The following is a 15,243-nucleotide window of genomic DNA, read 5'->3' as shown; positions in this document are numbered from 1 at the left end:
CTTGTGTATGTCGCTATGGTATTTGCCTAGTTAAAAAAAATTTAGGCTGGGCGCAGTGGCTCAAGCCTGTAATCCCAGCACTTTGGGAGGGCAAGGTGGGCGGATCACCTGAGGTTAGGAGTTCAAGCCCAGCCCGGCGAAACCCCATCTCTACAAAAAATACAAAAACTAGCCAGGTGTGGTGGCATGTGCCTATAATCCCAGTTACTTGGGAGGCTGAGGTGGGAGAATTGCTTGAACCCGGGAGGCAGAGGTTGCAGTTAGCCAAGACTGCGCCACTGCACTCCAGCCTGGGCAACAGAGCAAGACTCCATCTCAAAAAAAAAAAAAAAAAAAAAAAAACTAACGTAATACTTTAATTTCAATATACCTCTGGAAAAAAAATAACCAAGTTTGAGTTCCTTCATAAAATACAATCCAAAACATTAAGTAAATTTATAATTATATAACTTAAGAAAGTTTACCTCAAGAAAGCTTTCTGCTCCTTTTAGTATGTGCCCATTATCTCCTACAAAACTTAACATTAAATATAAAAAATCCATGGTTACTTGCCTCTGATGTATGCACCACATCACGATCCACCAACTCTGAATCAATAGCCATGAGGATTCGCAGGTACAGATCTACTCCCCTTGGATTTAGGTCCACTACTGAGAGAATGTCAAAAAAAAACTTGGGCCACTTAGTGAGATACTCTGTAACAAAAAGCAAGGCGAAGACTTGGGCGGCTTTATTTCGTATAAAGGTCTTCTCTGGTTGGGGATTCAGCATCTGACAGAGAAACAGTCCATAAAATTAAATGTAAATTGAAAAGACCCAGAAACATGTTGTCTTATTAAAAGGCAAAGCTTCATCAAATGTCAACATGGCTCAGATAAACTGTGCAACAAATATTCTTCAAAATTATTTTGATAATTATGATTTTCAAAATTATCAAAAGTATTTAAGTGATTGGACAGATGAAGAACAATGAAATGAACCATTAAAGGCTGTAATGGTTATTCCTCATTCTTACACTTTGACAGAAAAGTTTCATGTGCAGAGTTTTAATAGTTCCTATCATTTCTTCTAAGAAAAAACATTGTTTTTCTTCTGTCTACTTGCTCTTTAAGGAAAATAAAAACTCTAGCTACACAACTGCTTTACGTGCTAAGATTAGCTAAAATTAACTGAAAAGAACTCAACTGGTCCTTTATAAAGGGCTCTTGTGGAGAGCCTGTCCAGGAGGGCTCACCTTTAAGAGCCAAACAGAAAGCAGAGTTTGTCAAGTAGTTAAAAACAACTACATTTTAAAACCAAAGTTTCCACAATGTGTCATGGAAGCTATGACCATTTCAGTCATTGATATAATTATTAAATTATTGCTAAACTCCCACTTCCATGATCTTTAAAACCAGCACCTTTTAAAAAAGCTATAAAATCAAATGGAGGAACACTGATCAAAATCTTTGAGGTAAAGTTCCAAACTCTTGCAAAAACAAGTTTAAGTATCTAGTAATTTGAGGAACTGAATGAAATTACGATTTTACCTGAGCTTGCAGCCATGATATGAGCGTCTCCCTAATTAGTTGTTGTTGAACAGTGGTTAGTTCTGAGTATCTGTTCAAAATAGAGAAGAAAAATAATGGCTATATTTGGTATCTATAGTTGTGAAAAATAACAGCCTCAAATATTTAAAAGGGAAAATGTGTATAGCTCTCAATTATCTAAAGTTTCCTAACATAAACTGATAATGCCACTCATCACTGCTTTACAGATAAGGACGAGAGTGGCAGGTAGGATATCAATATCAATCTTTAATTTGTGATTCTATTCATGTTGAAACAAATGACAGCTACACAATTTTTCGAAAGAAAGTATGTTTTGTGGTCTGTGATCTACAGAATAAACCAATAGGTGAACTAGGAATCCTCTCAGTACTGATTTGTTATTTGGATTAATTAGTAAGTCAGAGATTCTGAACACAAGTGCCCATGCAGTCACTTAGCTCTAAGAGAGAGCTGTCGTGTAGAAAAACAGGCCTGGTGTTACCAGATATTCTGACTTTTCCAGAAAAGCTGGAAATCTAGATTTTTCTGTGAAATGTCTGGATTTTCATTTTTTTTTTTTGAGACAAGGTCTTGCTGTGTTGCCCAGGCTGAAGTGCAGTGGCACTATCATGGCTCACTGAAGCCTCAACCTCTTGGCCTCAGCTTCCCCAGTAGCTGGGAATATAGAAGCAGGCAGCCACACCTGGCTAATTTTTTAAAAAAATTTTGTAGAGATGAGGTCTCACTATGTTGCCCAGGCTGGTCTCAAACTGCTGAAGTTCAAACGATCCTCTTGCCTTGGCCTCCCAAAGTGCTGAGATCATAGGCATGAGCCACTGCGCCCAGCCTTGGATTTTTATATGTAACCAACAAACTCAGCACTTTTTAAATTTTTGAGATGGAGGCTTGCTGTCACCCAGTCTGGAGTACAGTGGTGTGATCCTGGCTCACTGCAACCTCCGTCTCCCGGGTTCAAGCAATTCTCGTGCCTCAGTCTCTTGAGTAGCTGGGATTACAGGTGCATGCCACCACATCTGGCTAATTTTTGTATTTTTCGTAGAGATGGAGTTTCACCATGTTGGCCAGGCTGGTTAGTCTCAAACTCCTGACCTCAAGTGATCCACCAGCCTCAGCCTCCCAAAGTGCTGGGATTACAGGTGACAGCCACCGCACCTGGCCAACTCAGCACTTTTAAAACACTCTGGGATACATCAAAACATATCTATAACCTGGATATAACAGATACACTGTCAATTTATAACCTGTATTATGGTTTCCTTAAGGAAGAAAAACATTAAATTAAAAAAATGACCTCTCCCTGCAAATCTGAGTCAAAACAGTGAGAAAAGCCTTACTTGTATTTAACTTGATGTTCCAGTACTTGAAAGCAGAAAAACTTTACATGATCATCACTGAAAAAGAAAAAAAGAAAAGGAGATAAGCAGAATATGAACTGAGGAAAAGAAATCGAAGGCAAAATAGTTATGAGTAACACAGCAGAAAAGTTTCTCAAACTAGACCTTCGGCTTGTTTCACACTCACTGGTCTCATTTTATGACGTTAAAATCCATTTACTTAAAAAGCTATGAGAACTTTAAATATTATACAATATTTAAAATTTCCGTTAACTTTGACAAGCAAAAAATTACCAAAATATTAAGATGCACCTTGAGGCCGGGCGCGGTGGCTCAAGCCTGTAATCCCAGCACTTTGGGAGGCCGAGACAGGCGGATCACGAGGTCAGGAGATCGAGACCATCCTGGCTAACCCAGTGAAACCCCGTCTCTACTAAAAAATACAAAAAAAACTAGCCAGGCGAGGTGGCGGGCGCCTGTAGTCCCAACTTGGGAGGCTGAGGCAGGAGAATGGCGTGAACCCAGGAGGCGGAGCTTGCAGTGAGCCTAGATCGCGCCACTGCACTCTAGCCTGGGCAACAGAGCGAGACTCCATCTCAAGAAAAAAAAATAAAATTAAATTAAGATATATGTCATTTACAATAACTTTCTTTACCAATGTTTTAGAAAAGCAGTTATCACTCTCAATCATAAGATAAGGAAGTTTTTTCGGCACTTTATTCCAGCTGGGATCTGGTGACAGGTACACAATATATGGCAAAGGATGGTTTTACTGAAAAGTTAATTCTGAAATGGCCAAACTGTTGGTTTACTGCTTTTCTCATTTCTACATGGAATGACTATATGTTAATGACTTTGCAAAAAAAAAAAAAAAAGTCATAAAATGTTTTTATGAAAACACTTTCCAAATACAGGTAAATTTAACAGTCCTGTCATGCCCATAGAAATTTAAATTGTCATGCAAATTTTGTTTTAATTACCTATATGTCCTCTGGGCTAGAGCTTCTGCACACACCTGCCAGGCATCTGGGGAAATCTTTAACTGCTCAAAATAGGCCAGGGCCTGTAAGATTGCAAAACAAAAAAATGCATTTAGAATAAACAATCTCAATGCCCTGCTAATACTAAACAAAATATTCTGAGAGTTGCAAACCTATAACAAGTCAGTAAACTTAATAGAAAAACAGCTAAAACATTAAATACAGGCTTCCGAACATATGCAACTTAGGGGTCATTCCTAAAAATAGGTTAAATAAATATAAATTCCATCAGTTAGATAATCAAACCTGTTTTTTTACAGCAGCAGCAACACAAAAATGCCCCACAGACTTCACTGGGTTATTATGAAGAATGAGAGCAAGTGCTTTGTCAACTGCCATACTACTGAGAAATTGCAGAGGATGAGTTAAGGGTGTGATCATTTTATAATATGCAATTATAAAATGGCATATAAAGGGCACTTTTCCTATTTAATAGCACATCTGCTATTAAAGCGGTGATTATAAAAGATAAAACATACTGTGTACCTTATCTGATCTACTGTTACAGAAAAGGGGAGTATTTCAAGTCTTTAATTATACCATGTAAGTTTCCTAAAGAGATTAAAATTAGAGTACAAATGCATGATATAAATTTTGAAAAATATTAAGTAACTGAAAAGGTCAAAGCTTGAGGAAGTTTCTTATCTCTAAGTTTATGAATTCAGGGCCTTGTAATTGCAAGTAACAGTGCCAACAAGGAGTAAGAGTACTCTAGAATGGATGCAGCACAAAGTCCATATGCTCTCTACCAAACTGTTGGGAAAATGGGAGTTACTTCAGGCACTCTTCCCATCAGCATGTTGCACCAGATGCAGGTTTCACACATGGCAATGGACAAATAGTAGTGAACGTCTTGTGAAAAGTATCTCCAACAGACAAGAAAATTGCACAGCAACTGGAAACACTGCTAGATGATTTGACACCAATTATGTACTGATACAAAACCTGACATGAGGTAAAAGAAACATAAGCCTTAGAGAAACCTAATTTCAACTGGTAAATATTTTTAAAACGGTGGTGTCTCCCACTAGTTATGAAATCAGTTTATGGGTACTGAACAATTTTTAAAAATGAAATAGAGAATATTAGGTATTCTGACTGTACCCTAGCAAGAATATTACTTTCTGTAACTTGTTTTAGTTATTTACGTGTATATGTACATATAAATATATACACACACACTGGGTCATCAAGATATAAAGTTATTTTTTTCTTTGGGTTACAGATCAAAGCCACTGTATACTTAGGTGATAGTTTCCTATACTATGTAACTGTATGAATGAGGGAATGGGTTTTCATACATGGTCTCAATGGCTGCTCCCACTGACAGAAGACCAGGTAAATGAAGGTGATCAGGTGAAGATCACCAAATATAGTATTAAATATGTGGTATAACAAAAAAATACATTTGGGCTTTGCAGCCAGTTGCTGGCTCAGAGCTCTTAAAACTCTTGGGATTTCCCGAGCAACAGGACTGTCTTTTGTAATTTATAATGAGCCCCTTTGGGCCAGGCACAGCAGTTCACACCTATAATCCCAACACTCTGGCCAAAGTGGGAGGATGACTTGAGGCCAGCAGTTCAAGACCAGCCTGGGCAACATAGTGGGACCCTGTCTCTACAAAAAATTTAAAAATTAGCCAGGAGTGGTGACATGCACCTACAGTCCCAACTACTTGGGAGGCTAAGGTGGAAGGATCGCTAGAGACTTCGAGGTCAACAGAGCTTATGTTAATGAGGTAACTTGCTGTGGGAAACCTAGACAGCCTCAGGATAGGGCTGGTTACCAGAAAGATCAATTGATTAAAGTGTTGGAAATTTAAGCCCTAACTACCAATCTCTGGGAAGGGGAGAGGGGACTGACATTCAACTCTATAAAAACTCTTGAACTTCCAGGTTGGCAAACACATCGAGATGCTGAGATGGTGGTGTTCCTAGAGAGGACACAAAAGCTCTGTGCCCCTTCCCCTATACTTTGCCCTATGCATCACTTCCATGTGGCTGCTCATGAGGTGTATCCTTCATAATAAATCAGTACAAGTAAGTCAACTGTTTTTCTAAGTTCTGTGGGCTACTCCATCATCAGAAATATGAGAGGTTCTGGACTCGACTGGTGTCTTCAGTGGGGGCGGTTTGTAAGACTGAGCCCATAACTTGTGGGATGTGATGCTAATCCTGCTAGTGTCAGAATTGAATAGATTTGTAGGACAACCAGTTGGTGTCCACAGATTCAGAGAGTTGGTTGTTGGTATTGGAAAACAGCCCAGAGTAAATAATGTCTCTCTTTAGAAGTTAAGACTATAAGAGCACAGGCAGCGATAAAAGATACTACTAGCTTAGTTGTTTCTAACAGCAGTCCATGAAACACAGGGTTTCCTTTAGGAATATCTCAGAGGCCAGGGGACAAGGTAGAAGTTAATCATGTATGTTGCACTATCACCTAATATTTCACTTACAAAATTGGGGAGAGGTGGTTTCAGCTGCTAGCAATGTCATGACATACCATTTTCTCTAAATAGTAACAGGTTTTAAGCCAAAGACGGAGGCTGGGCACGGTGGGTCACGCCTGTAATCCCAGCACTTTGGGAGGCTAAGGCGGGGAGATCACGAGTTCAGGAGTTTGAGACCAGCCTGACCAACATGGTGAAACCCTGTCTCTACTAAAAATACAGAAATTAGCCGGGCGTGGTGGTGTGCGCTTCTAATCCTAGCTACTCTAATCCCAGCTGAGGCAGAAGAATCTCTTGAACCTGGGAGTTGGAGGTTGCTGTGAGCTGAGATGGCGCCATTCCACTCCAGGCTGGGCAACAGAGCGAAACTCTGTCTCAAAAAAAAAAAAAAAAGGGCAGTGGAAGGAGAGGAGAGATAACCTGGAAGTTTTTTGTTTTTAAACAAAGCCTCTGTATTCTGAATCTATGCATTACTAACAATTAAAAAAACAAAATTCTACGACACTGACAAACAAGTCCTAGCTTTCACCACCTAGTTCTACCCCATACCTTTTTTCTAATGGTTTATTGACTCTATGTGACAAGAGTCAGTTCACTTTTATTGGCCATGTGAAAAACAGAATTACAGATAGACAAGTGAGCAACTAGGGTTGGCAGACAGTCATTCTTCTCACCACCAAACTGAATTAAGTTTCCACTACTCCCAAACTGCAACAAAAGGGCTGTCAGAATTCACTTTCCTTAAGATTTCTTCCCTTTCATCCGAATAAATTGTTATTCAGATTGGCTAAATGGATACCGAATTATGCCTGGAACTGGATGCTTAAAACGCGTCTGTGACAGAACCCATTTTTATTGACAAAAAGCAGAACTTCTGTATTAAAACCACTAATAATGCATTGGTTTTAATTTTCTGGAAAAGAAATCATGGTACATTTTAAAAAACTGGATGCTGGAACTTAAGAAATGAAAGATTTCAAGAGGCACATAAAAATAACAGTAAAGGCCATTTAATAACTAAACATACAGTCAAAGGCTTTTAATTATAAGCATGCAATAGCAAGCTAGACTAAAGGTAAAGATCTATGATGCTTCAACTATGTTTGAAAGTAGGTAGCATAAAACCCTATGGCAAGAAAGATTTGTTTACACAGAGAAGACATGGATTTTAAATGTCTTTTGATGTCCTAACTTGTTTGATAGTTTTCTTGTAATTAGCCAGATACTTAAATCTCAATTCCTATTATTTTCCTGTATCTGAAGGGCTACTTATTTAGTAGCAGAGACATGCACATGGTACTATATTAGAAACTAGTTGGGGTTTTTTTTACTGCTTTAAAAGATTTTTTTCTTAAAGTAAGAATAAAAAATGCGATAATATTTAGTGAGATTGTTAACCTCATTTAGCTCATTTATAGAAAGTATTCTTTGCTATGAAAAGTAAAAAGAAAATGCTTCTTTCCTTTCCACTTACCCTATACTTCAGAATGCCCACATGTCTTTAAAAAAATTAATTATAGGCTCATTCTTTATATTCTTCTATCATTCAGCTATAGTCATGATTATAGTTGTAGACTACATTAAACTGTTTACATTTATCCAACTATCCCAGCACTTTATAATGGATTCTTGTCATGTAATCATTTTACTTAAGACATAACCTATCATAACTGCTTATTTATGTCTGCCTAGACCATATAACAAGAATGCTAAATATCACTAATGTGGCCAGGCAGGGTGGCTCATGCCTATAACCCCAGCATTTTAGGAAGCTGAGGCGGGCAGATCGCTTGAGCTCAGGAGTTCGAGACCAGCCTGGGCAAGATGGTGAAACCCTATCTCTACAAAAAAATTAAAAAAAAAAAAAACAAAAACCATTAAGGTAAGTGTTAAAACAGCTTGTATAGATCAAGCCAAGCACTGAGAAAATAAAATACACATGTCTGCTTCTATGGAAAGTCAAACGAATCCTTTGCATTACAACTTTTAAATAATTAGAAATAATGACTGATGTGGCATAAAGATCCGCCTTGAATCATATGAGATTTTAATACTTTTGTTTGGCCAGGTAAACAGAAAGTAAATCACAATACTCACTGTTTCTATATTCAAAATATATTCAAATATCTCTAATTTTTTTGTTTCTGTTCATTTCTACCCAAAGTAGACCTTTGCCAGGTACATTTTTATTCAAGTCCCCTAATGCCAATCGTGGTGACATGGTTTAAAAAATGATTCAGCAGAGTAACTTACCCTTTGTCTAAAGTCTGAATCAGCATTTGGATTTAGCCCTAATAGAGCCTGTTCATCCATCCTTGCTGCTATACTTGGAGTTTTCTGGTTACAATAGGCGTGCCCTCTGATCCCACAGAAGAATTTATAAACATCTGCCACAAAAAACAAAGTTGAAAGAAAACATTACTTGATAAACAAATAGATGCTTATCCCGAATAACGTAAATGGATAAAATCATGCAAAGAAGCTTAAATGTTTAAAGAACTTCTTTTGGAACTTATTTAAATCACAATGAAAAGTTAGAGCCTAATTCTCAGAAAAATGGGCTCTGCTAACTACTCCATTAATGTGTAATTTCTAAAAATCTTAAAGTATGCCATTAAGGTCCTCAAGCTTTTTTAGTCTTCAAGAGCTTCTTAATAAGGTATAGAAAGTAATCATTTTCTACTTTAAATAGTAGATGCACCTAATTTATGCAGTATTTTACTTATCTCTGGTACTTAAAAATGCAATTGTGCAAGTGCAGTTAAGTATAAAAATGACAAAACCTATTTTATTACAGTAATTATAATAATTTGTCTACTTACAGATACCAATATCACAAACCTTCTTTAAAACATTAGAATGGCTGACCTCAGAGTTCAATATCCTTTGGAGTGTTTACTAAATACCACAACAGAAGTCTAACGAAAGGAACAGGATAATGAAAAACCAGTCATTCAGCTTTTGAGCAATGGACTTAGTTTTGCATTTTATAGATCTCTGCTTTTGCCAGCCAATTCTAGAAATTTCAAAAAAAAATTTTCAATAGTAGATACAAAAACCCACAAACCAGCCAGGCACAGTGGCTCACACCTGTAATCCCAAACTTTGGGAGGCCAAGGTGGGCAGATCACTTAAGGTCAGGAGTTCAAGCTAGCCTGACCAACACGGTGAAACCCCGTCTCTACTAAAAAGACAAAAATCAGCCAGGCGTGGTGGCACACACCTGTAATTCCAGCTCCTCGAGTGTCTGAGGCACAAGAATCGCTTGAACCCAGGAGGCAGAGGTTGTAGTGAGCCAACCCTGTGCCACTGCACTCCAGCCTGGAGAACAGAGTGAGATTCCATCTCAAAAAAAAAAAAAAAAGTCCACAAATGACTTAACACTGACTACTCTTATTTGAGATTTTTTTTAATCTCTGAGAAGTAATCTACTTCTTCACAATATAGGTTCTAACATTCTCAAATAATAAGCCGCAAAAGGCATCCTAGTTTTTGATAGAATGTATATTCATTTAAGCAAACATGGAATAAACTCTAAATGATGTGAAAATGTTATTTATTTTCTCAAGACCTGTAAGGTAGGGAGACCGAGTCTTACTACTTCCATTAAAGGCTGTGAGGGGCCGGGCATGGTGACTCATGCCTGTAATCCCAGCACTTTGGGAGGCCGAGGCAGGTGGATCACTTGAGGTCAGGAGTTCAAGACCAGCCTGGCCAACATGGTAAAATCCCCTCTCTACTAAAAATACAAAAAAATTAGCGGAGCATGGTGGCACACACCTGTAATCCCAGCTACTTGGGAGGCTGAGGCAGGAGAATGGCTTGAACCCAGGAGGTGGAGGTTGCAGTGAGCTGAGATCATGCCACTGCACTCCAGCCTGGGCGACAGAGAGACTGTCTCAAAGAAAACAAAAAAAGGCTGTGGGGTATTTCGTTTCAATTATAATAACCAAAGACGCCAAAAGACTAATTGGGTTGGGGGTAGGGGAGAAAAGCCTTTTAAGGGAATAGCAAAGCCAGGCTCAGATCCAGGTTACAGGATACCTACAACATGCTTTTCTATTTTCCTCTGAGCCTGCCTGAATCAAATTAACTCAGGATATGGACTGAGAGCTTTGAAGACAGCTCAGCCCTTTCTCTTATGGTTCATATCATACTTGCAGACTTCAAGGCAGTGTAACTCCCTGCTGCCTTCAGATTATGATCCAAACACTTCTGAATGACTCCTCACTATTCTGCACCCCAGGTCAGCAAGGCCAGTGCTAGTGAACCACATGGCAGTTCTCCAATGGCATTCTACCTTTCATCTTTGCACACTGCTCTTTCTTCTTGTTAGTAGGTTAACCCCTGCTGTTCTTTGAAATTCAACATAGAAGCCATCTCTTTCAGGAACACTTATTTGACCCCTATTGTCCAACTCTCCCAAATTGGATTACATGCCCCATCCTAAGCACTGCTATGTTGTCACTGCCAGCTTACTAGTTTTCTCTCACTAATCTTTCTTTTTTTTTTTTTGAGACAGTCTCACTCTGTCGCCCAGGGTGGAGTGTAGTGGCACAATCTCGGCTCACTGCAGCCTCTGGCTCCCGGGTTCAAGTGATTCTTCTGCCTCAGCCTCCCGAATAGCTGGGATTACAGGGGTGAGCCACCATACCTGGCTAATTTTTGTAGTTTTTAGTAGAGATGGGGTTTCGCCATGTTGCCCAGGCTGGTCTCGAACCCCTAACCTCAGGTGATCTGCCTGCCTCAGCCTCCCAAAGTGCTGGGATTACAGGTATGAGCCACTCGGCCATCTCTCATAATCTTAAAGAGCAAGGACTGTCTTCACTATCCATCACTATGTCCCTAGGACATAGTAGAGCATAGGTTTTGGATTTCAAAGACCTGGGTTTATATCCCCATCTTGTCATTTTTAAATTGGGGCCACTTGGACAACTTACAAAACCTAAGAGAACCCTTTCTATGACATGGGAAAAAGACCATCTGCCTCATAAAGTTGTAAAGGCTTCAAAGAGATAAGGTATGCAGAGCATGGCTGGCACATAGTGAGCCCTCAATAGGTTGTTTATAATTAGAGGCAGGAACACGGGGGATGGAAACTACTTGGGGCATTCTTTTACTAGTAGATCAGCATTTTTAAAAGATAGAAAAACACAAAGGCAGGCACTGGTTCCCTTCGCTCCCCCTAAATGTTAAGAAAATCTGATGTATATTCCCCTGAAAAATGCACACAGAGGGAAAAAACAATTTCGGAGTTTCTAAGAATCCCAAATTGAGAAGTCCAATAAAAGCTTCCTTGAATTTGCTAGGGCTTTTTAAAAAAAATGCTGGCCGGGCAGGGTGGCTCATGCCTGTAATCCCAGTACTTAGGAAGGCCGAGCAGGGGAGGGATCACCTGAGGTGTATGGAGTTCCAGACCAGCCTGACCAATATGGAGAAACCCCGGCTCTACTAAAAATACAAAAATTAGCCGGGTGTGGTGGGACATGACTGTAAGCCCAGCTATTCGGGAGGCTGAGGCAGGAGAATCGCTTGAACCTGGTAGGCAGAGTTGCAGTGAGCGGAGATAGTGCCATTGCACTCCAGCCTGGGAGACAGAGTGAGACACTGTGTCAAAAAAAAAAAAAAAAAAAAAAGCTTAAGCTTGGTCAAGTCACTCTGAAGCTATCGGGAGAAAAATCAAGTGGCCCTAAGGAAAACAGCCAATAAACCCAAGGAAACAAACTAGTTACAGTTGTCACTACAAAAAGAATCCTCCACAGAGAAGGCACTTGGACGATCAATATGCAGTGGAAGGCCGGGCACGGTGGTTCACGCCTGTAATCCCGGCACTTTTGGGAAGCCAAGGCGGGTGGATCACGAGGTCAGGAGATCGAGACCATCCTGGCTAACGCGGTGAAACACCGCCTCCACGAAAAATACAAAAAGTAGCCAGGTGTGGCAGCGCGCGCCTGTAACAGAGCTACTCGGGAGGCTGAGGCAGTAGAATCACTTGAACCTGGAAGGTACAGGTTGCAGTGGGCCGAGATGGCATCACTGCACTGCAGCCTGGGCGACAGAACGAGACTCCGTCTCAAAAAAAAAAAAAAAAAAAAACAAACCCAAAAATTTGTTTCAATACGGTAAACAGTTATGCATCGTGCAAAGGTTCTGGGGGAAGGCGAGCAACATACTTGAAATAGTAAACCTTAACTTTTCCTGGACAGCCATTAAGAATCAAACAATTTGGAAAATTCCTCTACACCTACTGAAGACTGTTTCAAAGACTACGACTGAATCTTTCCAGCCTTTTAACACCACGCTGACAAGTCGGTTTAATAAAACTGAACTCTCCCCCAACCCCCGCCCGCCACAACTAATTAGCACTTTCAAAAAGTACTCGTTTTTCTGGTTACAGGAAAACCTCATGCTTCTCTAGTCCTGCAGGATAGTGAGGAAGATTTGAGAAGAAATGGAGCGTCCGTGCTGGCCAATTACTGCACAGAAATAACACTTTTCCTCCTTTTTGTCCAGGAGTGGGGAAAGAATCAAGTTTGAGGTCTCCACAGTTGATAAGGCTACAACGATGACTAACGGGCTTGGGAACCACAGGCGATGCCGACCCTCCTCGGCTAGCCTTGCTCCCATCCCTCCCCCGATCCCTCCCCTAAAGGAAGCCTCGTGGCAATTCGGGTGATGAAACATCAGGCAACGGGCGGCCACGCACTCGGGACGCGCTCCTCGGCGGCGGCCCCGGATCGTACCCACCCCCACCCGGTCCGCCCAGCCTGGAGGTGCACCGCCATGGAGGGTCCCAAGCCTGCACCCTCCCGGGCGTCGGGACTCCCCCGGGCCGGTCCGCCCCGGCCAACTTCCTCGAAACCTCACGCGGACCAAATCCGGCCCGGTCCCGCCGCCCCCGATCCCCGAGTCACCTTCCCTATCACTCCATCCCGCCTCCCAGCCTGCACTCCAGATGGTCAGCCAGCGGAGCGGAGCGGCGCGGCACGCAGAGAGCTCGAAGAGCGGCCCTCGTCCTCGTCGCCGTAGTCCTCCGCCACGGCCGCAGCGCCAACGCCAGAGACGGAGCTGGCCGGGACCGCGCGCCTCTAGTCGCTCCGCGTCCCCTGGCACCTTCTCTTGCGTGGCGCCGGGCAGGCAGGCAGGCAGGCAGGCAAGCAAGCAAGCGGGCGGGGTCGGCGCCCCAGGAAGGGAAAGAGCGCGAGGACCGGCTAACGCCGCCGCCGCCGCCGCTGAGTCAGCGCGAAGCGCGCTCCCCGCGTCGGTGCCGCGCGGGCGGGCGCCGGCGCCAGCAGTCTCATGGAGAGTGCGGGCGGCAGCCCGCGGGCTGGGGCTGGAGGCCTACAACTCCCAGAATGCAGCGAGCGGGCGGAGCTTCCGGGCGGCGAGGTGCACACGCGCTCCCTGGCGCTCGCCGGAAGGCGTGGTCGCCGGGGTTTGAGGTGCATGCCGGGATGAGGTGTCCCGCACGGGAGTCCCTACCCAGCTCTTGAATCCCCGGCTGTGTCTGTCTGGTGTCAGGTTCGCCCCGTGCGTTCCACAAAGGCTTCTAGTAGTTAAGAGTACGGATTCACGAATCAAGATGACGTGGTTCTAACCACGTGTGAGTCAGTTTAATTGCTTGTCTACGGCCCCAAGTGTCCCGAGTCCAGCAGTGTAAAGATCTGCTGGTGAGTGCTGACAGTTTTTCAAAATTTATGTATGTATTTATTTAGTTATTCTTTGAGATGGATTCTCGCTCTGTCGCCCAGGTTGGGGTGCAATGGCGAGATCTTGGCTCACTGCATCCTCCGCCTCCGGGGTTCAAGCAGTTCTCCTGCATCAGCCTCCTGAGTAGCTGGGGTGACAGATGCGCTCCACCACGCCCGGCTAATTTTTGTATTTTTCTTAGAGACGGGGTTTCACCATGTTGGTCACGCTGGTCTCGAACTCCTGACACCAAGTGATCGCCTGCCTTGGCCTCCCAAAGTACTGGGATTACAGGGGTGAGCCACCGTGTCCGGCCCAAAATTTATCTTAAACAGACTAAAATTTTGTCCATCAAAAGAAGGAGAGCATTCTTAGGAAGCCCTACTCACGGGTTCTTTCGATGCCACTAAATGTCACTTCATTTATTTGGTCACAGATTTATTAATGTATTAATGCAATATAGAGGCAGCGTAGGCTTAGGCTGCCTCGACTTGACTGCCAGGCCGCCTCCTTACTAGTTGACCGCAGGCACTTTACTTTAGTCTATCCATGCTTCAGTTTACTAGTATGTAAAATGGGGATTGTAATAGTACCGACCTCAAAGGGTTTCTGTGAGGTTTGAGTTAATACATGTGTTTGACACACAATGTGCTCAATATTTACATTTCATTGTTGATTATTCAATATGTACGAAATACAGACTAGGTTGCTGCCCCAGACTACAAACAAAATTTGGAGAGGGAGGGATGGTAAGAGCATAGAATAAAACTAATGTAACAGTTTCACGGCTACATTTATATAGCTGGACAAGACACTACACCAGGCATTTCCTATATAAAATACCTTGAATCACTCTTGCATCATGTTTCTAATTTATGTGTTTAAAATGTCAGGCTAGTGGCTACAAGATGTAGCTAAAGGAGAACTGGGTTTTGATTTTTTTTTTTTTTTTTAAGAAAGGGTCTCGCTCTGTTACCCGGTCTGGAGTACAGTGGTCATAGCTCACTGCAGCCTTGACCTCCCAGTCTCAAGCAATCCTCCTGCCTCAGCTGCCCAAGGAGCTGGGACTACAGGTGCACACCATCATACCTGGCTAGTTTTGTTTTTGTAGAGATGGGGACTTGCTGTGTTGCCCAGGCTGATCTCTAACTCCGAGGCTCAAATGAACCTCCCACCTCAGC

General features: G+C 42.2%; 1 protein-coding gene across 1 annotated transcript in view; it reads right to left on the bottom strand.

Moving 5' to 3' along the window:
• The window catches only part of XPOT (exportin for tRNA), a 42,873-nt gene extending 29,150 nt beyond the window's left edge, over positions 1–13,723 (bottom strand). Inside the window, exons 1-6 of the mRNA XM_025402463.1 lie at positions 13,288–13,723; positions 8,627–8,760; positions 3,865–3,947; positions 2,885–2,941; positions 1,530–1,599; positions 553–771 (exon numbers count right to left, since the gene is read on the bottom strand). Coding sequence (XP_025258248.1) covers positions 553–771; positions 1,530–1,599; positions 2,885–2,941; positions 3,865–3,947; positions 8,627–8,686 — 489 coding nt within the window. The 5' untranslated portion in view covers positions 8,687–8,760; positions 13,288–13,723. The remainder of the gene's footprint in view (positions 1–552; positions 772–1,529; positions 1,600–2,884; positions 2,942–3,864; positions 3,948–8,626; positions 8,761–13,287) is intronic.
• Positions 13,724–15,243: the final 1,520 nt, after the last annotated feature.

The sequence above is a fragment of the Theropithecus gelada genome, chromosome 11 (genome assembly GCF_003255815.1).
Source record: "Theropithecus gelada isolate Dixy chromosome 11, Tgel_1.0, whole genome shotgun sequence".
NCBI lineage: Eukaryota > Metazoa > Chordata > Mammalia > Primates > Cercopithecidae > Theropithecus > Theropithecus gelada.
The sequence above is the reverse complement of the archived record's forward strand: the minus strand, read 5'-3'. Positions and strand labels throughout refer to the sequence as shown.